At 35.6% G+C, this 25,349-nt stretch overlaps 1 protein-coding gene across 3 annotated transcripts in view; it reads right to left on the bottom strand.

Moving 5' to 3' along the window:
• Nucleotides 1-25,349, bottom strand: part of LOC150101559 (uncharacterized) — a 166,048-nt gene that overhangs the window by 51,594 nt on the left and 89,105 nt on the right. For all 3 annotated transcript variants that reach the window (XM_090400083.1, XM_090400084.1, XM_090400085.1), the window contains one exon: nt 24,878-25,308. In XM_090400083.1, the coding sequence (XP_090256209.1) occupies nt 24,878-25,308 (431 nt within the window). The remainder of the gene's footprint in view (nt 1-24,877; nt 25,309-25,349) is intronic.

The raw sequence follows: 25,349 nt of genomic DNA, 5'->3' as shown, positions 1-25,349 counted from the left end.
AACAAATTAGTGATAACTTACTTTTCGCACGAAATAATGAACGATCAAGCTATTTGAATAGTAATTTTTTAAATCAAGTTCATATCAAAGTTTTTATATTATTTACATTTATGAGATTATAAACTTCCTATGTGAAAAACCTAGGAGTCAATATATTTATTTAAATATTCTTTAGTTTCTACGAGATGATTTTAAATAAAAGAAAACAAAGCGACCGCTATGTTACTTGATTTCTCCACCATGACAATGCTCCTGCTCATTATGCTTTGTCATAATAGGATTTTTAAAAATCAAATATAGCACGAGCAGCGTTCTACATCCTCGTTATTACTGCAGATCTGTATCTTTAGGGTTACTTTCTTTTTTTCTCCCGAAACTCAAGTTTGCTTTGGGAAGATAAAATATAATCAAGATTCAAATAATAAATAAATAAATCACAAGTTGTACTTCAAATATAAAACACACTTGGGCATTGTTTTAACAGTAGGTGGAAAACTAGGCTCAATGTGTGAAGTTGCAAGGGAATGCCAACATCTAAGATAATGGCATCGCAGGTGGATGCCATTATCCTAGATGCAGAAAAATATAATCAAGAAAAATTTATTATCTCATCTTATCCTAATACCAATCGAGTTTTAACTGTTTTAATTGATCTTACTGTTGGTCATCTTCATTTTTTTTTAATCTGGTTATGACTAAATAGTTTTATGATTTTGTTCAGCAGGAATCATTGGTCCGGCAACAAACTTTCTTGAACTATTATCAGAAGCATCGATTGTTTGTATTAGATTATAGGGAACGAACTTTTATGTAAAGGGAAAAATCCAGCTCAGTAGTCTGTAAATAATATTACACTTTTAAAGAAGCCTTGCATTCATTGTAAGCAAAAAAAAAAAACTTTTTTTAAAGCATACATGAAAGCAAACGAAAAACTTGAGAGCTACTGATGAGAGCACGTAGTTCGAGACACGTGTTGTCATGGTAACTTTACGTTTCTATAAAAAAATGCAATCAATAATGGAGAATTATTATTTTGCAACTATGAGCCTTGCTTTGGATAGGGAAGCCAGTGTAGCTTTCATAACTACTTAATTTACATTCATATGAATTTTTCGAGTTGTTTTTTAAAACTTGAAATTATCTAGTTTTATTATCTGATGATAAACGTAACTTTTCATTACTGAATTATTTATTAATATTCGAGAATAAAGTCAGCATATTTTAAAGTTTTCAAAAAGTGTGTAAACCAATGAGAATTGAGAATGAAAATCCTAGATTCCACCCAACAAATTGTAGGTTAGAATTCTACCGTGGCCCTGATGTTTGAGAAACCTTTAAGTGCTCAATTGCTACGATGTTTATCTACCCATTGTCCGCTGGTAATATAAGGCGAGCTTTCCTGGATATCAATACAAGAGATGATGTGCTATTTGGATAAGGAGAAAATTAGTTGCCTTTCTCATATGACTCCATCTCAGTGTATCAACACTTGTCGTTCACTAATAAAGGTTCCAAGCTTCAAGTTCTTCCATAATCGATGTCTTAAAAATGATCTCTTCACTAATCCTGTTGGAGTAAAATTAATGAATTTTAATTCTCAAAACACGATCATGGTTTTATTCCCCTGATCTTACTTGATTCCTCGTAACTTTTGACTTTCACATCTCGCCTATTCTGGCACAAACACATCACATCCATAGCCTCATCAACCTCCAAAATAATGGATGTTCTCTTTCATTCAAAACACTGCCTCTCACCTCTACAACTCCTAACACTATTTAAATCCCCAAAGCCAACCAACCATGGAATAATGATCTCACATTTCACGGGAAGGGGGGGGGGGAGAATGAACTAAAACCACCTTACGAATGCACGACACTGTCCACTTCATGTATGACCTCTCTCTCACACTCTCAATCCCAAATCCCCCGACCTTAGAATACTGTTCTCACATTTGGGTTGGCATACACAGAACACTGTGTGGGCAAGTGATTATAGTTTATATAAAAAATAATATTTGACCTAAGTTTTGTGACCTCTCGTATAAGCAAGTTTAATATTAAACAAACAAAAAAAATGCAATCACCTCGGCAGTGCGGGACCTTGGCCTTTTCATCCTGATTCGATCTAAAACTTTAGTTCAACCTTTAGTTATTATTGGAATCATAACTCACTTTTTCCAAGTTTTTTTTTGTTGTTGTTTTTTAGTTCATTAAAATTAACTCCGAAATATGAGTCATTTTGGGAAAACGTATACAATATATATCCAAGCATCACATACCAATCTTTTGCTGTTCTGAATGCGCGGTTTTCGATTGTTGTCATTCATAATGTTAACCGGGCCTCCAGTTTTATTTGCTTGTTTTTGAGAGCCCAGTTTAGAGTGTTTAGTGCACTGACTGCATTGTTAGCATGAACAATACAGACTAGTTGATAACATGGTTCACACAATTGTCTCCTAAATCGACGTCGTTTGTTGCGCATGCGTAATAGATTAGAAGGTCGGGACTTCAAGGAGGATTCTTGAAGAATCCCCCTTCAAGAATAGATGCTATTGTATCCAGGATGACTCATCTACTCCTCTTACGGTTATTAAGATGAAAAAGATCTCTTTTTTATAATTTCTATAATCCTTGCTCTTTCAATTTTCATTTTTTAAAAACAGACAAGCTGATCTTTAGAATTCACAATTTATTGTTACCTTAGTTGCCTTTTCTTAGTCGTAAATAAATCCAACATAAGTCTAGTTTCCTAGTAACTAATACAGAAATTCAAGGTCTGGTAGGGAATCTAAATCAGAGGAAAAAATAAACAAAAAAAAATGAAAAACATGCTGCCGGAGTAATTTACGAGGAAACTGCAAATCTTCGAGAATCGGCAAATTTCACGATTCACTGGGAGATGGTTCTCATCCTTTTGAGATGAGAAGTGCCTTTTTAACAAACATCCAATGCAGGTATTGAAGTGTATAAACAATACAGTGAATGCTAAAAACGAACTCCTATCAATCCAGTATATGATGTGTGAATATCCTTTCTGATTATTTGTTAAATGCATTTCTGCATCCGGACTAGAATATGCTTCAAATAAAACAAAAGGGCAATCAGGCGCGAGCACAAGTATCACATTAGCCTGCGCGCGCAAGAGAGAAATCTCTAAGGATGAACATCATGAAACATCTTTCGGCAGAGCTTCGCGAGATGTGTCTCTTTCCCCCAAAAATAGCTGTCTACCTGTCAACGTGTCTTTTACACTACACCGACGCCATCTATCTCCCCCTTAAAATTTCTTCTTGGGACGCTGCTTTCACAAGTCGAAAACATTACTGGCAAATCCTCGGCTGTCGTATCGTAAAAGACTGGTACGTCCTCGCTCTAACAACTCAACTGAACAGAACTGTCTTTACGGGCGATTTGTCTTGGATCGGAGGCGGCTGGGGGACTGTCACTTAAAGTTCGACTTAATTATCGTAGCCTGTCATCTGGGTTCGAGATCAGAAGATAATAATGAGGAATGTGCCGGGCTTTGTTTTCAGACTTCCTTTGTTCATGCACTTCTCTGAAATTAAGATATACGAATAGGCCTGATATATACTTCTTTTTTATCTCCTCCAAATATGATTGGACAAAAGGAAAACGTCCTTTGGGACTGAATTCTGTCAGGTGGAATTGTGAATTGCCTTGTATGTTGATGTCAATTTGTATATATATTTTTTTCATAGATGAAAAAGCTTGATAGGATAAAACTTAATCCTTAAAAGGACTGGCTTAAAGGGACGAAGCAAGAATGCTTTTCATATTCCCCGTTATCTGTAGAGGACAGTGTAGGGATAAGGTGTTATTGAGCTATATAAAGCTCTGATCATGGCAGGAGGGTAAGAGCAATAGCCGAGCCTCAGTTAAAACTTCATTGGCTACAGCATTGCCATTACCCTCCAAGGATATTAATCACTGCATCTTACATTCGATTATTTAGTTCTCCCTCTCATCACCGCCAGTATATATATATATATAAAACTAAACTCCATCTGTTAATAAAATATTTAGTTAAGCATTTTACTAATAGGTGTGGCGTTGCTAAGAAGCCCATTATAGTTATAAAATTTCTTATAAAGAGTTCGCTAAGAGGACAGATTTAGTAATTACTTTTAATCAATAATGCTTATAGAAAACTATTTTTTCATATATATACTTTTTTAATTAATTTACATTCAATTAGTTTTGTTTATTACATACATAGTTATTGTCTATTTTTGTAGACAAATGTATAAGAATTATTAATTTTGCTAATAGGTGGCGCTGCTGAAGAGCATCTAATTGCAGTTATTAAAATTTCTTATAAATAGCCGTAAGTGCAGATAAAGAGTTTAATAATCTTTGTTTTTAAAATAATTAATATTTTTATAAAATTAATTTTCATGTATATATATTAATGAAGTAATTTACATTAAACTGGTGTTTATTATACTTTTATATATATTTTTATTATTGCTGAAAAACAATAAGTAAAATTAACATATTTATAAATACAATTAAAATCATATTCTTATAAGGACAGTACGTTATTTATTCATTTAATTTTGTATTAATAAGCAGAATTCTTCGCTTCTAACAGAATTCATGTTTTGCAATTGCCAAACGGAGCGTGGTTATGTATAACACCCTGTAGTGGTGATTTCTCTGTACACCTCCAAAGTTCTACAGAGAAGTCATACACCATGTGCTTTTTCAACCTTATTTGTTATTCTACTCTACCGAATTCAGAATAGTGCGAAGCCTCTCCAACTTCTTTTCTGTGACCGTACATATATATGGATTGATATGAAAAGAACCAGAAAGACCATATTTCAGCACATACGAAACATACCACTTGTTTAAAAGCAGCGACATCAATAAAAGATCCACGTACTAAACCAACAGCCTGTCAGCACTTCTCACATCTTTCCCGCTGGTTGGACTTAACTGTAAAGTTTCACATCCACGAGCATTGCCGCCGTCTCGAATTTCGTTGATTTTTCTTTGATATTTCATATCCTCCCCATTTTCCCCTCCGTCGTCATTTCATTCTTCGTGCCTTCCAGATTTTTGCACACCATAGCTACGTTTCGGTGAGATGTGTGCATCGCTGCAAACACTTCTGATCATGTTTTGGACACACAAACTTAACGATGCTCAGTCGGTAGGTGATTTGTCATACTTTCCACAATTGCTTTTCGTTTCAGTGATTTTCTTTTCTTTCTATGCCATTCGTAGAAAAGTATATAAAAATACCAGTACAAGAAGTTGGAATCTTTCTTAGTTTAATCCAAATAGGGGATTTTCCATTTAATTATTTGGTTTGCTTGTGTGCTTATTTTGCGAGAAGAAAAACTTCAAGAGGTTCAGATGATATATATATATATATATATATATATATATATATATATATATATATATATATATATATATATATATATATATATATATTTTTTAAATCAATTTAGTTTAATAAATTTCTGGTTAAGCTTTGTTGTCTATGGTCAGGAACTGTCTTTTAATCAATTAAAATACAAAGAACCCTATACCACATGAATAATTCACTTTTTTTGTTATTTGTAGACGCATTAAGGGGACGAAGCAAGAATGCTTTTCATCTTCCCCGTTATCTGTAGAGGACAGTGTTGGGATAGGGTGTTATTGAGCTATTTAAAGCTCTGATCATGATCATAACAGCAATGTCCGAGCCTCAGTTAGAATTTCATTGGCTACAGCATTGCCATTTGTTACCCTGGAAATGCTAAAAAGGACTCTTCGACTCTATTTCTCCTCTTATCAAATGGTTTTTATAGTCCTTATAAGGACTGGCTTAAAGGGGCGAAGCAAGAATGCTTTTTATCTTCCCCGTTATCTGTAGAGGACAGTGTATGGATAAGGTGTTATTGAGCTATTAAAGCTCTGATCATGGCAGGAGAGTAACAGTAATAGCCGAGCCTCAGTTAGAACTTCATTGGCTACAGCATTACCGTCCAACACCCTCCAAGGGCATTAATCACCGCATCTCACGGTCGATTCTCACCTGTACCATTTTTTTTTTTTTTTTTTTTTTTTTTGTAGAAGCATTATCTGATTTTCAATATGGTAACTTATAATACTAGGATATAAAATCTATTAAAATTCCAACGTTTAAGATCCATTTTAGTTGCCTATAAAAAAAACGATGGATTCTTAATATTCTCATTATTATTTTGATAAATAATTTTATAAATTCATTTTAATATATTAATTAAATGAAAGTTAATTATTGTAATTTTTGAAGATATAGTCAAGTAGAGTATTTGGAATTGTGTGAAGTATTTTTGAAATATTTCTGAATTATATTTTTAGAATTGTATGGGCCATATTTTTATGGATAGAAAAGCTCAAGTGTTAACTTTCAGCTGTGGGTAGTGTAGAATCTCAACGTTTTTTCTTCTTCGTGTAAACTTCATATTACAAATTCATTCATTCTTTTTCTTTTCTTTTTTTTTGTAATAAAATCAGCTGAGTAAAGTACAAATATCAAGTTAACTAACAAAGATTATAGAAGCTGAAAATTGAAAGAAAGAAAAACTAATTAATAATAATAATAATAATATAAAGTTCTTTAGATCAAGCAGCTCTTAGTAATTTCGTGTTTGTTGCTAACTAAATCTTTTTACCTAATCGACTTCTATACTTTTTTTTACTTCAAGGTCGAAACTATATTTGGCTGTATTACCGCTGAGTATAACAGGCATCGTCATTATAGGCACAAAGGAGACAAGACTGTGATATAATCTAGATTTGACGTATTCAACAGGCATAAAATAATTATAAAAACTGCGACTTTTTGAAAAGTTTACAATAAACGTTAGCGAATCATCTGTTTGACAGGCCAGAAAATTGATAAAAAAAAAAAAAAAAAAGAATAATGACATGGATTATTTTCCATTTTTATCCCAAAAAATGTAGCCTTTTTTCCCAGTCATTAAACTAACTTTTTTTTTTCTTCATACATGACTTACCCATTGTAAAAGGTATTACATGAGTTGTCTGTTGTTTAATGAAACGAAAGATCGTGTCAGTCATAAAACCAAAGTACAGAAACGGTTAGCGAAGAAATATAAAGAAAAATGCTTTATAGTTCTATAAAGCATTTTTCTTTTTTAATTTCATTTTGATTCTTATATTAATCCTAACGTAAATAGACCTATGAACATAAGAATTTAAAAATTAATAAAAAAAAATGTAGAATACAAACTTCTCTTATAATGCTAAAAATAACTTGTAGAAATCACTGCTTGTTAATTGGTCAGTTTTGGTAATGATAAGGTCGCCATCTTGGTCATTACAACACTTTATTTTTCTGCATTAGGAGTAAAAAAAAAAACAAAGAGAGAGAAAGAGGGAACCCTTCCTTTTGATAAGCTCTGTCAGCTAAAGGCAAACTCCATCGGGTTCATCAGGGTTTGAGAGCAACACGGCATCAGAAGCGAGGAAGTGATCATGATTGATTCATAGCTAAGAGAGAACGGAAAACGCTTAGCTGGCGTCTCTCTCTCTCTCTTTCCCTCCATCCATTCAGCCAGTCTCGCGCCAACAACCAGAAAGAAAGAAAGGCCAAATAAGTCCATTAGAAAAACTGCACGAACCAAGTACTACTACTGCCCAAAGTAATGCAAAAAGAATGCCTCGAAGAGGAAAGTAAGAAAAAAAAAAGGAAAGAATGATAAGCAAAGTTCACAGAAGCATAATGATTGGCGAAATAACTTCTCTAGATATTTCTCTACCTGTGGGATCTTACTAATAAGTGTTTGATTGATTTATAATAACGCTTTCTGTTATTTCTTCTACCGATGACGTCATTTTTCTTTGAAGTTAATTTTGCACTTAAGATACAGATATTGGAATCGAGAGAGTGCTCGATATGACTTATAGTAAATGCCGAACTTTCGTTATTTAATAATAAATAAGTTCTGTAAATTATGTTCGGTTTACCTGCTTTTAATATGTAGCCGTATCCCCAACGATCGTATCATGTATTAATAGTTCTGCTCGCTAATAAAGAGCTGTGTCCAAACTCTATTAAAACTAGCACGCTCTACTAAGTAAACACAACGCGGTAACCGAAGATTGTTTCGCTCTTTAGGTAATACGTGGGCTGTTGCATTATATAGCGAATGTCGTTGATGAAAAATTAGAAGCACCACACCAACACAAAGAAACCTGGAAATCTATTGTTGCACGTTATTAGGCGGGCAAAAATAGAACACAAGGCAAATGATGCGGAAATTACGTGACCCTGCAATGGATAGAGAGAGCGGGAACTATAAGCTCCTTCATTAAATTACTTACGATATGCTAATAAATGCAAGATAGAGAGAGCGTCGTAGTTATGTACAATAAGAGCACGCTAGTTATAATAAACCATCGGTCTGTTTAGAGCAAGCCATAAGAGGCAATTATGTCTACACTATTCTCGTGGTTAGCGTTGGAAGGCCTTGAGGTAAGAGAAGTTTATTATTTGCAGCCTAAGATTGCAAGTGAGAACTGGATTAGTTTCTTGTTCATGTAACCGTGGTTATAGTGAAGGGAGGAAAAAAATCGTAAATTCTTTGTGGTTAGAAGAAAGGATGTTACATGACATTGCTTGGGAATGTTAGCATAAAAGAATAAAATAGAGAAAAACGGGGGGGGAGATCTTAAATTTTATGCACAGATAGTAAAAATAGAGAAAATTGAATTTAAAAAAGAAACATTAAATTCCATTCACTTGAAACACTTATTAGTTTATAAATATGAATCCGACAGTGTAACAAAGTTAATTTTTATGGACTGTGATTTAGTGGAAACTATGATTAGATATTCTTGAACTGGTGTTACAGAAGGCTGTTGAGGAGATTATACTGAAAGGCGTACAAATGAATGGGTGTTAGAAAAGATCAGTAGAACTTTAAGGCTCCTTAAGGATATTGACAGAAGAAAGTTAAAATATTTTGGTCACGTTGAAAGGATGGAGGGAGGACCTCTCAGAACAATAATAGAAGGTAAAGTTCCTGGGAAAAGAGGAAGGGGGGTAGACCATCAATGAGATGGATGAATGGTGTGTATGGAGTGACTGATCTTGAGAGTTGAGGCCTCCAGAAAAGCAAACAGCAGGACTATATGGCGAGGCACATCACCGAGCATCGGAGTGACCATGTGCATTTGTAGATACCCAGTGAACACAGAGATAGGTAGATATTCTTGAACAGATGTAATGAGACCCGAACCTCATTCATATAACTTGGTCGATTCAAAATGCATTGTTTTCAATCAGTTCTTACTGAAGCATTGCATAGAGTTGGTTGGTTGGTTTTATTGTGCAAACTGTAGTTTTGAGTTTCATGTTGATTGCGATTCCAATAATCAATAATTACTCTACTATACTATACGATTGTCGTATGCCAGCTGTCAATCCCACCTTCACATACAAATGACCAATTCTCCGTCAACTGAAATCTCTTTATCAATGTTCCTTGTGTTTTAGAGACGGAATTCGAACCCGGTTTCCCTGCACTTCGAACCCAGACTTCCTCCACTACAGGTGATAGAACCTTTAATGAAAAAGAGGTAACAAAGGACAATACCGAGGCAACTCATATCAAAATTATCGACAAATGAAAAGTTATTATATTCTCGTCTGAGAAAATAAGCTAAAAATAAAAGCGAAATATGTACAGCTCCAAATATCCAAATCTAATATACATTTCCAACAGTGAAAATAGATAATTAATATTAAGACTCATTTCAACTACTTTTATAATCATTTCTATTCAAAGTGTTCCTCATCATCCAAACACGATTACCATTTTGGTGATCTTCGCCATTGATCTTACATTCTTTGTTTATTCCTTTCCATTATACATCAACACTCAGTCCATTTCCATTGGTTCGTATCCTGAACTGCATTGTGAAGACTGCCAATTAGGTAACATTAGCATAGACCAGTGATTAAACTTCTACACACACTTAAGTAGAAAATATATGAGAACATTAGTAAGGGGAAAGAGGATTTCGCATCTCGCTACGCAATAGCACTAACTCTTCATTAAACCGAAACTGGCTGACGCGTCCGGAACACAACAAACAAATTTAATCCTCGTGCTACTCTATGCGACTGTCTCGCTCTAGCAGATTAATATCGGTTGTAGACACCCCTTAACCCCCACCTTTACGGTCTTAATTCTTTTTAGCTCTTACACTGATCCAAGCTGTGACCAGATTAGCGATTGACGACACATTACGACTAATAAAATGCAAATGATCGTATATTAAGACTATTGGCCACTCACTTAGAAGTGTCGTCTACAAAATTTACTATTTCGTTCTCCCTTCAGCCCCTCCTCCCCGTACAAAGCTCCGCGATTTTACTCTCCTTAAGTAGCGATAAGCATGCTGAACACATTGTGGTATTAATTACCTCCGGCTTAGTTTATATGCAAAGTAAATATGATATACATACGGAAGAACTTAATTATATCCGTCCAATACATATCAAGTGACATGTTCATTGGCGCAATGAGATTAGGTTTCATACCTAAATAAGGTTTATTCTAAAGTGGAAATATGTGCATTACTTAAATGTATAATAAATGCCAATTACAACTTCGTTCAGATATATTATGGCTGCCGTTGTACAAAGCGGGGGATTGGAACCACACCATCAAAAGTGATTACACATTAGACGCTATGTTGTATAATGGAAAGAAGTAAATTTACATTTATTCAAGATTAAATGACTTGAAATTTGAACGAACAGAATGCATTTTGTCCAAATCGGTTTTAATTTTTTTTTTTTTTTTTTTTTTTTTTTTTTTTTTTTAAGTTTAATAGAACTGGCCAAATTTTACCTTCAAAAAAAAAAAAAAAAAAAAGATGAAGCCTACATTTCATCAGCGTAATCAGACGATATATCTATTCCAATACTAATTTTAATATGCACGTTAAAAGGAAAAGATTTGGTGAAAGACGATATGAAATATGGCCGATCATAATAGGCCACCTGACCTAATATAAAAGGGGCAGCAATGTACGTTTCAGGTTTGGATGCACTACAAATTGTATCTGTTAACGAATTCCTAAGCGATCTACTTTTCATTGATGGATAAGTCTTAGTGGTGGTTTCGCAGGACCTTGTTACTCGACTCCTACTAGTTCACTATTGTCAGTAATTAAAATAGACTTATCTGTATAAGGTAGACTATAAATATTTAATTACTGTTTCTAACTGTAGATAATCCGCAATAAAACAATTGAGTTTTTTCTGACAATAAAATGACAATCACTTCCGACGTTTTGTTTTAAAAGAGATATGGGAAAAGTAATACCTGCTGACTGCACTATTTCACTTTTTTTTGATCTCCGAGTTAACTCATTTTTTTTAAGCCAAACTTTGTTCCAGAGGAGTTTGAAAATGAGTCTTACCTGATAAAAACACTTTCGGATGTCAATATCTTGAGATCAACAAAATCTTTTTGTGATTAATTAAAGAAAAATCTAGCATTCTGTATACTTGGGGAACGAGAGAGAGAGAGAGAGAGAGAGAACACGAACAAGAAATCTTTAATATTCACACAACAGACTTCGACACGGGAAAGCTATTTAAAGACTTTCACTTCAATTGCATTAATGGACAGATAGTAAGAGTAGTGTGTAATCTGCAGTGGTGTGCGATATTTACAACAGTTAGCCGTATTTTGCTGCCCTTGCAATGTTAAGGAAGTGTATTGAGTAAGAGCACACAGTGGCCGTTTAGTCTTTCACAGCTACCTCCACATGACGCAAAAAAAGAGCAAAATTAATGATGGTAGCTTTCGCCACCAGCCGAGAATGTTCCTGATTATTTCCCCTTGATTACGGCAGCATGGGAATTGAGGGAAAAGAATAAGAGAGAGTGCACATTCTCAGGCGTTGAGGAAGTATTTTTTTTCTTACTTTTCCATCTTTTATGAAGTAGACTTAAAAACATTCTTGTGTTCATTTTGCTCCCAGGATGGCTTAAAAAACCATAAGGCATTTTCCCATGCTTCCGCTTTACACTGGTATGTCAAAACAACAACATAGAAAAAAAAAAAGAGCCAAAAAATTAAAGTGCTACGCTATCAACTTTCTTTTTACGTTAATATTTCTTTTAGAAGATCCACAGAAAGAATGCGTTTAATGACTATATTAAGGACAAGGATTAAAAGATGTCTCTCTTATGTGATTCGTCCAAGAGAAAGACGCATTAGATGTTTATGAATACATCAGATGCATAAGAAACATCAAGAAAAAAAAAACAGTTTACTCTAGCCCATTGCTTACATCACAAGGAAGACATTGAATAAGACGAACGAACAACGAGCTACTGAAAAAAGAACCACTTATAGCAAACATGAATTCTTAAGACGAATGTAGGATTTTCTTATAACTGTAACTAGATGGTAGTTAGCCGGTTGGTAAAAATGGCACTCGGGATTTCCTGACGCAGCTTATTATTATTATACAGATTCGTATATTGTAGATGATTGGCTGGTTGGCGATTTCAAGAACTTGGAGGGGGGGGGAGTTCTTGAAATCGGCTCTGATGTTTACATTTTGGTATTATTGAATACTTGGAACTATTTCTTATTGATGCATTTAATTAGAATATAGAGGCTGTAGGCAGGGGAGGCTCGTGCATAGGCACTGCGGAACTGCAGCACCCCAAATTAATATTAATATAAATAAATATATTAATTTATTTATATTTGCTTGTAATATTTAATTTTATTATCAACAATCCTATACAATTCTCTTATTTTGTATAAAAAATAATAAAAATCCATCTTGTAGCACTTAGGAGGGCCAAGGACGCTAACAGCACTGTGTTTACCACAGTGTCATATTGCTACGCGCGCAAGCATATGCACGTCATGGTGAGATGCGAGCTATTAGCGTAATGCGGCACTGTCCGTCGCGCAGTTCCACTGTTGTTTATATGCAGTTTGCGCCAGTAGTAGAGTGTTCGTAGTGCTTATCGTGTTTACTCAGTCTCTTTAAATATTTGGACATTACAATTAAAGGATTTAATTGTAATGTCCAAAAATTGTAACTCTATTTCTTTAATTACAATTAAAGGAATGGATTTTATTTTTAAGTAATTTTGAATTATACTAAACTGTGTAATTTTATCGATAATAAACAATATTTTTTCATGTTTAATTTTTTTTTTAAATTTTTACCATAATTTTGATATTTTAATCCATTTTTATGACTCATGTTGAAAAAAACGATCAGAATTTTCAAAAAAATCCCCACATTTTCTTTTAACATTGGTAAAGAAACAAACGCCAAAATTTCGATCGTTCTCGAAGAGATTTAAATCCAGAACAAACTATATATATATAATGAATAGATACAACAGGAAACCTCTGTAGCTCAGTCAGTATAGACCAAGCCCTATGGTTGGAAAAGCTTGGTTTCGATTCTCGTCAGTGACGTGAGGAACCTTTATCTGGTCTCTTTCGAAGAAAGGTGAGTTAGCTGGTCTCATACGGTGGTGGAGGGATTTTTCATCCTTCATAAGAGGCAAACCGGTCCCGTGAACGCACACGCACTGCTACAGTCATGAAATATACGACGTCAAGGAAGGCAACGAGAAACCACCTTGCTCATAATCATCTCCCTAATATAGTAGCATATAACAACCTCCCCCCCCCACACACACACACCATATGGCTGAGGGAATAGGATAGATACAAAAAAGATGGTATATGATTTTTGTTTTATGTTTAATGATGTAGCGTACATTATATACCGTAATCAGAAGAGCGACCATGCCCTTGGATTCGTAGAAAGAAAGACAAATTCCATGTAAGATGCATTTATAAAAACATTTCGACTGAACTCGAGTTTTTTGGTCTCATACTACAAGATGAGGGTTTCTCTCCCAGAAACAGGTTCCTCCCACGCAGAGGTAGACAGAATGACTGGCAAATATATATGTAAAAGACACAGCAAGATTACGAAGAAAAATTAGCACGCCCTATCATAACCAGAATTAAGTTATGGAAGATAGTTACTTGGCCATGACAGGATTTCGGGCTTAATAATACGTTGCATAAAAATAGAATGAATGGAATACAAATGAGCGTACGTAGAATAGTCCTCGATTTTATGCCATTTTATGTGCAATCAATCAAAATTCACAAAATGCAATAGAGACAAAATTCAAAATAAAATAGGAAGAGATCATCATTGTAGAATACCACGGTTTTTGGTAGAGATGGGCACACACGTCCTTTTTTTAAAAGGGGATGGGTTCAAGCTTAGTTAGACCTTATGTTGCATCTCGTATAGTGTGTGTGAGTGAAATTTTGGGAAGAGGGGGAAACAGATTATTAACGATACTAAAATAGCGAGCCAACTAAACTTCTCTTTTATGAAATGATGGGAATTTTTAAAAGAACTAAGTCAAAATGAAGTCCACATCCAAGCATATATTTTACTGATTTATCGGAATGTAGTGATTTGAAAGAATGAATTGCTTGCATTTTTCAATGAAAACCAATCACCTTCCAATTAAATATATTAGGGTATGCTTGAGTTTTCCCTTTTAAATAAATCGGTCATAGATTGCTAACGAAATAAAAAAAAAAAAAGTTTTCGCAACATAAATATTATTGAGATTTTAGAATAAGATCAAACTGTTCTGTGGAAGGAAAAGACTTGGATAATACAAAATATGAAAATAAAAAAAAGAGACAAATAATCGACACTTGGAAGAACCCATTGATGCAGAACTCGTATTCATTAGACGCTGAGAGAAGATTTAAAGAACAGAAGCATACGAAAGCGGGCTTCTGTCATTGAACTCAAATCTTACATCTCTCAATAAATTACCCAAGTTTTTTTTTTCTTTAAAGATTCTTTACGCAATCTTAAAAAGAACCTGGCCACCCACATTAATATCTTTCCTTTCATACGAACCATCTTAACCTTACGGACCAAAAAAAAAACAAAAAAAAAAAACAATCGAACCTGCATTCCCTTGCATGCCGTATTTACATCTGTGTAGTACATCCAGATGGCGTTTTCTCAGCGACGGTGGACGTGACAAAATATGCCATTAATAACTTCTTCACAGACATTGCGGAAGGTCATTAGTTACCGTGCTCTGCCCCTTCGAAACCGTTTTGAGAGAGAGCACGTACCGACGGTGGATCACCTTCGCCGATGCGGCACGTTATGTATTTTTATAACGGTCGACTCTTTGTGGCGTTAATTAATTTGATGCGATGAATTTTCGGCTCTCCTCTTCCCTCCCCATCCACTCCCCTCTCCTCATTCTCGTACTCATCCACCCTCGTCCGCGAAAATGGAAAGACAGATGACTGTTTGAAAGACGGACTTAGCTTGAATGCTGGTTTACTCGACGGCTGGCCCGAGAGCGAACAAATATTTTTAATAAACCACATAATTCCTTTTGAGTTTAGTTTGTTTTCTTAAGATTTCAAGGTACGTGCGCCTTATCGTTTCAGGAATACAACACACACACACACACACACACACACGTGTGTGGCGAGTGTACACGCGCTAGAGAGGTTATTTTCATCAATTAAAAGAGTCTTTCGAAACGGTTTTCTGTCATCTTACAGGATTTACTCTCGAGACCAGTGCTCTGTTGAAATTTACATGATAGTACTCTCGATGTATCTGGTGCTGAAATTTACATAATTGAAATAAGGTTGTTTTTTATTGTTTATTTTTAGGTCTAATGAAATGAACATTTTAGGAAATGTACAATTGACTGTAACATTCTAATATTTAAGTTTTGTCTATTTAAGTTAAAGGCGAGAGTATTTAATAGCAGATTACCCTGACTGTCTATCCGTTCGATAAACAAAATGGTGCCAGGATTTCCTTTTCAAGCTCAGGTGTTTGAAGCCTAATCAGCCATTTTGTGATGGTTGAAATTAAAGCAGATGTTTGATAACTATGTTTCCGTAAATACAAAATGTTCATGACAGTCTTCCAATGTCTAACGATACTAGAAATAGAATCTATCTGATAATTTTTATTTATTTCAATTTTACTGAGCATTATGTATCGTCTTTTGGAAATTCATACAGCGAATAACGTAGGCAAACAGATATTTATTATAAAATATATTTTAATAATAGAGAGTGATCTTTAAATCACTGGTAGCACGTGCTTTTTAATTTTTTTTTCTTTCTTAATTTTGAGATTTATTCATTTATCTATTTGACAAACAATATCAATTTATTCTAGAATTTCTGTTGTTGTCACTCCCCATTTCTGATTCTTCTTAATACTACTACTACTACTACTACTACTACTAATAATAATAATAATAAAGCCAATGCTTACATCAAAACACTGATCCCCCTTATATTTTTCATAGAAACAATAGGACCATTGTATCTATGAATTTCAGAATTTAAAATCATTGATAGAATAATATTTACTAACCATTAAGTACTTAAAGCCTAAACCCGCATTAGCGCGATAATATGAATTAAATCGAAAAAAAAAAAATAATAATAATAAAATAAAAAAGACATTTTACAAGAATGTCGTCATCTATAATCTATTTATTTCTTGATGACATTATTAACTTTTATATTTGATGAAGCATGCTCTCGCATCCGTCTTAGGCGACAACAAGCGTTTATATGTATAAGGAATACATAACATTATTAATTGAAATGAAGTCGCATTTTTATCATTTTCTGGCGACACCACTATTAATTCTTATGATAATTAGAAAATACTCCTATATTTTATTTATATCCCTATAAAATATATATAAATCGAAGTTTTTTTTTTTTTTTTTTGCAGTTTATTTATGTGAGCTGTGTTAAATGGCCCAGGTGTGCAATGTTAATGGTTTTCAGAACCGATACCCTCCTAGAAGGTAGTCAATTTTTTGGGGGGAGGAGTGAATCTTTTACTCCAAACTCAAATTAAAAACTCGATTTCTAGAAATTAATTAATTTGAAAAATAGTTGACTTATAAAAAATCTTTATTGAATAATTAATAGTCTCCAAACAATTTTTTATCGTCTCCAAAAGAAAAAAAAAAAAAGCTAAGTGCCCACTCTGACTGTAGTTAAACCTTGAAAAGCTGCGGATTTACTTGAGTCTTTTAAGTTAGCGCATTTTTTACATTGGTATTGCTTGTTGATGTTTTTTTTTTCCCCTGTTCCAACGAAGACAATGACCACTCATCATTACTTCATCTACAACTAGAAGACTTCTTAGAGTTTTTTTTTTTTAATTCTGTCAGAAGAGATCGTTGTCAAAATGATCCCCTCTAACATTCCACACCCTCTAGAAATGTTTTATTTGATTAAGCTATTTAGAAATCGTCTTTAAATTCATTGCGGGGTCTATTTAGTCGATAAGCCAATGATTACCGTACTACAACCTCCCCCCCCCCTCTAACTGCACCCCGTCTTTATCTACGTACAAACATCGACCTAGCCTTCAAGCAAGGGAAGCTACTTAAATTAATACCACCCCTTCTCTCCCCCCCTTCCTTTTAACTTACCCTTGCTAATTGATGGGTTGGTCAAAAAACACTACTTCTTACATAACCTCAAAAAAGAAACAAACAGAACACAGGGAGAGAAGAGAGGCAAGAAAAAAAGAAAAGAAAAAAAAAAAGAAGCCAAAATAGCGTTGGTTCCTATTGGGACACATGAGGCAGCAGACACGTGCACGCGAGATCTCACTTTCAGGGCTCGCGCACGCAACTACGATACGCGTGGTCGATTTCTTTTGTTCCAATTAATGATTTTTTTTTTTTTTTTTTTTTTTTTTTTTTTGTGGGTGCTGCCTTACCTTCCTTCAGCTATTACCAATTGCATCTACTTGAAAGTTAGCAGGTCGATAAAAGCAATTATTGCTAAGGGGAAACAGAAATTCGACTAAAACTTTGGCAAAGGGGAAGGGAATTAGGGTTAATGTGGTGGAAAGAACTGCAACGATGAGGTTGGGGGGGGGCTTTACTATGTATATAGCAACGATCATATATCTGTACTTGTTTATCAGATAAGGTTTAGGGGAGGAAATAGAGACGGGAATATGCAATGATATTCGACATTTTTGAGTTTAAAAGATTATCAATATCCACCCGTCCCCGTAATAGGGACTGTTAGGTCGGAAACACGAATCATTTGGTGACCTGCGTTTCGATCGCTAATAATGATATTGGAATTTTATGTTAGTCAAAAGTAAAAGCGGAACGATTTTTCCACCCACCGGCTCACTACATACTTTTTTTAAAAAACACCCAACCTTTCATTTTTAGCAGCTTATAATGTATTACATGTCAGTACACTTCCTTGTGTATTGATTGGAAATACATGGCAATGTACAAGGAATTGAATGGACTTAATGATAGCTCCTGACTGACACTGAATTTGAACTATCTTCAACGTCATTCAGCTATGACAGGAAAAAACTTGAATGTTTATTTTAAACTTATATATATATATATATATATATATATATACTGTATATATTTATTTTATATAACGCTTGCGGACGTTTACCGAGATTCGTTGGTTTACTTTTTTAATTTTAATTTGTGTGCTTCATTTATTGTCGGTTTTGACAGAACAGATTACAGAAATAGGATGTATTAGATTCATCTTATTTCAGTAACATTAACATTTCTGGCTAGATGGGTGAAGCAAAATTGCTTTTCATATTCCCCTTTGTCTTGTAATGGAAGAACTTTGAATGGAGTGCTTGTGAGCTATATGCTCGCCCATTGAGGGCTGTGTAGTTAGTTATGTTCAGCTGAACTTAAGATAGACTTTGGTCTTTTATATTTGTTGATTTCTGCTTCGTTATATTCCGAGGCTTCCTTCAAGGAAGCCTCGGAATATGGTTTGGATGGTTACTTGTCTTGGTAAAGAAATTCTGAACTAGATTTATGAGAAAGGAAGAGATATAAGGGATATTAACTTCTCTATGGATCTGGGTGTTTCTTAAAAACCAAGGGGCATCCAGAATCATCCTCAGGCACTTATTCTGTAATCTCTGAAGTTTTAGAATGTTTGAATTTGTGGTGTGGCTCCATGCTGGGGATGCGTAAGTGATGACCGGTCGAATTACCATCTTGTAAATTGTTAATTTTGTTTGCGTATCCAGTTTACTTTGTCTGTTGATCATAGGGTAGAGCTGTGCTAAGACGTTGGATGTCTTTGAGGAAATGTAACTAATATGTTTGCTGAATAGGAGTTTACTATCAAGAATCACTCCAAGACATTTAACGTCAGTCTGCCATGGAATCTTTACTCCCAATAAATAAATATCCTCCATGGTATGGATTTTCTTTCTAGTAAACAATATAGCTGAGCTTTTCTGGGGATTAACTCGTATCCTCCAGTATGCCATCCACTTTTCTAAAGTGTGTAGCTAGTTTGTAGTCTTTTAGTTGCAAGTTTTGGGCTCAGTGATCTTGCCATCAGTGCAGTATCATCTGCATATAATGCAGTGAATGTTGTTCTTGGGTTCAGAGGGATGTCTGCTACATAGATTGAAAACAGGAGAGGTGCCAGAAGAGATCCCTGAGGTACGTCTGCCGAGATCCTGCGTCTGGTCGAAACCGTTTCGCCGACCCTGACCTACATATATCTGTCTTTCAGGTAAGAATGTATTATTTTTATTAACTTGACTGGAAAGTTAAATTTTTATCAGTTTGTAGAGAAGGCCTTGATGCCATACTTTGTCAAACGCCTTCTCTGCGTCGATGAAGATGGCAGCTGTATTGAGTTTCCAGTTGAAACCTTTAGTAATGATTTCTACCAACCGGTGCACTTGTTGAGCTGTACTATGGGCCTTACGGAAGCCGAACTGTTCATTAGGCAAAATTCCTACCTTATCTGTTTCTGCTTGGAATCTTGAGAGGATCACTTTCTCTGTCACCTTTCCGAGGCTGGACAATAGGCTTATGGGTCTGTAGCTTTCAGGAAGGTGAGCATTTTTTCCTGGCTTCTTCAGTGGGATGATTGTGGCTGTTTTCCATGTAGTAGGGAAATGGTGGAATCCAAAGATGGCATTTGTAGTGTTGACGAGATGGACTATGGCCTTTCTTGGAAGTAGTTTTACTATTCTGTTAGTTATGCCATCCGGTCCTGGAGCTTTTTTATTGTTTAGATGGGAGATGATATTTATCATTTCTGCCGGATTTGTAGGCGTGATATGTTCGGAGTTAACAGTGTTCTGTCTTAAGGTTGTCCTAACATGTCGATGAATCTTGTACATAAGGTTGATATTTAGATTTGTATAAGATGGATTGCACTGAGATTCTAGATTATCTACTAGTGCTTCGGCTTTCTCTTCATCTTTGTGAACTGTCCCTTTCTTGGTTTGTATAGGGGGTATGAGTTGCTTTTTGGTGCGGATTGCTTTAAGAATTTCCATACAGAATGATCTTCGGTATTGATGTTAGCCAATTTGGTTTCCGATTGATGGTTTCTGTGCTTTTGAAGAGCTTCTCGGTTTAAATTGTTCAGTATTGAACAATTTAAACCTGCCTGTTTAAATTGTTCAATACTGTTTTATCTTGTGGGCTCTGGTATTGTGGTATCTCTTCCTGGCTCTATTTTTTGTTCTGATTAGATCCATTATTTCTTCAGGGATACGGTTAGTTGGGTGGAAGACAGTGGATTGTCTGACTGATTCTATTGCTTTCTGAATTTGTATGGTTAAGTTATTTATTGCTGTGTCAATCTCTTCCTTTTTGCTGATATTGGGCACCAGACCAATATGATCGGGAAGAACCTTGGCTAACTTGTCCCATGGTATGAATGTGTGCAGAGGAGAGAATTGATCTGATGAACCTAGATTAAGCACTATGGGACTGTGGTCAGAAGATAATTCGTTGACTGATTCCAATTTGAATTGGTATCTTAAATTTTTAAAGATGACAATGTCCAGCACATCCCAGCCACCCGAAGGGCTGAAGTGGGTGAACTCGGTAGGGCCGGCCACAACAACAGAGTTGAGCATTGCATAGTTGAAAAGTGTGTGGCCTTTGGTGTTAGTTGATGAGCTGTATCAAGCTGTGTGTTTTGAGTTGAAATCTCCTGCTATTATTATGGAGTCATTTGGACCAAGTATGGAGTCCAGATCTGTTATCAGTAGAGGAATGCTTGGAGGGTTATAAGCAGCATAGATCTTGAGACTCCCAGCATTGAAGGTATGTACCTTTACACCGGCCACCTCCAAGTTTACTGTTTTGGGCTTGTCTATTGTATTATGATTCAAATAACTCTTAATATATATGGCTGTGCCTCCACCTCTTGTGCCAATTCTGTCGTTTCTGTACATAGTGTATCCACGGATTTTTGGGTTATTAGCTGGTCTTAGGTGTGTTTCACCAATCAAGATGATATCAGCACTGAGACGAGTTGAAAATTTTTGAAGTTCCAAGATCTTGTTCATCAATCCATTTGCATTCCATGCGATTATCTTAAGATCTTATCTTAAAATGGTTTGAATTTATTATTCATGACAGGTGGCTGTTAAAATGTTTTGAGTGCCTTGCAGGAATATCTTTCTGGAAGATGTTGAGGGGCATGTCTTGTTGAATTCCTGCAGCATAGTGGCAAGAGCTTTCTAGCTCGAGAGATGTAGGAGGCTTAGTTCTTGCAGCCTCAGCATATGTTTTGGCTATGGTTGTTCCTTCTTGTGAGGTAGAAGGAAAGGTGTTTCGGACTTGAGGATGATTTGTTTAGTTGCTTAAAACGTTGTTACGTGGAGGAGCAAGATTGACTTTTGTTGATCCTCGATTTTTTGGATTGGAAAAACATCCCCTTGTAGTTGGCAGGGTGAGGTCCTCTGCAGTTTGCACAGCATGCTAGAGTTGTGCGTGGTTTGGTGCATGTGATGGTCTGGTGTCCCTCGCCGCACTTCAAGCCTGGAGGCTGCCTTTCATAATTTTTGGGCATGTCCAAACCTTTGGCATATATGACACTGACCTGCAGATGCTCTTTTCCTAAGAGGCTCAGTTGAAATCTTGAGACGCATACTACAGTCAGTTCATAGATCTGCTTTTGTGTGTTGTTTATTTCCACCAGCACCAAAGGCATTGGTTTTTTATCTGATCTGAGCATTCTGCTCACTTTAACTGGGGACAGGCCCTGTCTGGAGAGATCAGTGGTCACATCTTCAGGAGCGATACCTTCAGCTATCCCACGTAGAATTACCTTCAGGTTCTTTTCGCTGGGTAAAGTGAAGGTGTGATATGGGACGTTAGCATTGTCCATATATCTGGTCATCTGTCTGTAATCCGAGACAGTAGTGGGTTGTATTTTAACTCCCTCACCTGAATATTTAGCCCATGAGAATGAGATGTTTTGTTCTCTGAGGGCTGATGAGACAGGGATCCATATTTCCTTATCCCTTAATATGATTGGTGGTATCTTTTCTTTAGGATCATTAAGTGCTTCTATCCCTGTTGTTTTGGGTTCTTCCACATTGGTGGAGATTCTCCTCTTCTTTTTGACCAATTGGAACTCTGTATCTGTTTCCAAGGTATGATAACTGCTGTCTTGGGATGTAGCATCTTCCATAAGTGTCCATAACCATGACGCAAAAAGATTGCGTCATGGTTATGGGCTCTTCACTTATGTCATCAATATTGTCCTCTGTGACTGCTGTGGGTGGGGGGAGAATGTGTCAAAGAGCTTGACTTTTCCTGTCCTTCACTCAGCAGTTTTCCTAGTCTGAGGAATTCCATGTATACTTCCTCGAATTTGGCCTCATTAAGAAGTTTTGCCATAACAATAATTTAGAAATGTGTTAAGACACAGATGAAGAAAGAGTAGAGATTGCTCAGGTGTTCCGAGCAGGTAAAGATAATCCTGTGGACTTTTGAGGATCCACTAGAAAATCCCATAACCACATTAAGGTGTCTACCAGCAATAAGATGTCACAATATAATATATAAAACAATGGCGACACTAGCGGCAGTAGGCCTAGCGTATCGCCCTTGTAAATTCAATTGACTTACCCGGATAAAGTATGGAAAATAAAGTGTCTGTTTATGGCAGCAAGCAATTAACTGCTATTACTAATGAATAAGCATAAATCTCTAAAAAGATATCAGTCAAATTCACAATTCATCATCAATAATACACGACACGAAACACGCGAGCCACCATACTTCATCATAATCCTAAAATGTTATGTTATTTCAGTCCTTATAAGGACTGGCTTAAAGGGGCGAAGCAAGAATGCTTTTCATCTTCCCCGTTATCTGTAGAGGACAGCGTAGGGATAAGGTGTTATTGAACTATTAAAGCTCTAATCATGGCAGGAGGGTAACAGCAATAGCCGAGCCTCAGTTAGAACTTCATTGGCTACAGCATTACCCTCCAAGGGTATTGGATTGAATGAATCAATCACCACATCTCACGGTCGATTGAATCCTCTGATCCTCCTATTCTGTGTTCATCTATAATCAATATGTAAAGTTTTTGTTGGTGTATTTCATTCTCTCATAAAATTTTAAGAAATTTTATTATAAAAGATTAAAGAAGTAAATTTTCTTAACTACTGATAGAATTTCATATTATGCTATATACATTATGCAAAACAATGAAAAAAAAAACTTCCCATTTAGTATCTTACAGCTTAAGTCAGTTATGTCACTGTTTTTAATGCCTTTCATAACTTCATATTCATTATGCCATAGAAAACGATATTAAAGATAACATGGTAAATATCAAGAAAATTGACAGTAGTGCTTCTCAAATAGAGGTGTGTGTGTGTTGGAGGGGGGGAGGTTTCCCGAGGGTGTACTAATTCGAATTGAATTTAAAATTCAAATCAAATTATTGAAGACCATTTGAAGAACTAAGAGAGACAGAGTTATATATTGATTCTTTGTGAAAGTAATATTTAATTGAATAAGTTACAATAGCTGAAATGGGATTGGTTTAGAGTGAGTAAATTCTCACAAAAAAAAAAAAAAAACGCAATCCTAAATTGCACACGTTTCAATGTGTGCAATTGAAATGTGAATGGAACTCTTTGTAGGCCACTCAAGTTTTCTGATACATTTTTGCCCTTTTATTAAGCTATGGCTATAAAAAATAGTACCTGTAGTATGTTATGATGCATTGCCGTGATAAAAAGAGACAACTATGTTATCTCACAATGTTATCTCATAATTACATTATGCAGAAGTATTGCATATTATTTGGCATTCATTCTTTCAGGCGCTACAACTGAAGATCCCAGTCCCAACCACAAGAACAGTGACAATCTACAGTGGTGTGTCACCATTCTTACTGTTCGTTCATGGCATGGCAGCTGCCATTCCGTAGCAATTCATGTGCGGTGCTCACGTATCCAACCATAAACCTGAATCTCAGCAGAATAGCTAAACTCCTGGTTGATTATTTCCCCATAGGACTTCTGAGATTTTCTTTTACCTTCTCTTTTTCAGCACACATTGTTTCCAAGATCTGTATGTGAGCTTCTTGACTAAGGTAGCACCCCCCCCCCCTCATAATTCCATGAAGTAATGAAATTTCTTGCACCTGATTTTGGGTAATGCAGTCTTATGTCAATATAGCTACCTGATAGGCCAATGATATGGTATTCCATAACGACACAGTTATGGAATACCATAATCCATTATCTCCATGTGCCATTGACGTATACAGACGTACTGCTAACTATAGGTCATATCTATATTAGAATACACATACCCGTATGTTTTATTCTAAAACAAGGAGTACTCCAATACTTATTTTACCGCACTATTTTTCAAAGGACATTTAGCGCTTATACTATTCATTATATATATCTGATTTAATGTAACCAAAACTTACCTTGCAAAAAAAGAGGCAGCAGCTGATGGTTGGGCTGTTGCTCCAAAGGTATTTCCGACACAAGGCGAACTGTATGAAGTCCCTTGAAGAAAAGAATGCTGGGAATATCCACTAAACGACAAGGAGTGGGGAAAAGGAGGCTTAGATGGAGAGGTCCCACTACATGCCGCTGCTAGACCTATAGAGAAGTAGGGAGCACTGAGATCGCTGTAACCACTCGAAGGAGATGTAAGTTGAGATGTAACATGCATAGGATGCCGAGATACAGTTGGCTGGCTAGGTTGACTGAGATTGTGTTCTTGTAAAGCCTTTTGGGTAAAGTTACCAAGAGCTGTTGTGGAAGGATTGAAACCAGACGTGTGTGGTGGATAGTGATGTTGATTATACGTACTAGCAGGCGTTCCAGATATATTCAGCGTAGATAGCGACATCTGGAAAGCAATAGAAGAACACTTGAAATTTAAATAACTTT

The sequence above is a fragment of the Typopeltis vanoorti genome, chromosome 11, assembly GCF_054136105.1.
Source record: "Typopeltis vanoorti isolate ZY-2024b chromosome 11, IOZ_Tvanoo_1.0, whole genome shotgun sequence".
NCBI classification, from domain to species: domain Eukaryota; kingdom Metazoa; phylum Arthropoda; class Arachnida; order Uropygi; family Thelyphonidae; genus Typopeltis; species Typopeltis vanoorti.
This window is presented reverse-complemented; position numbering and strand designations above follow the sequence as displayed.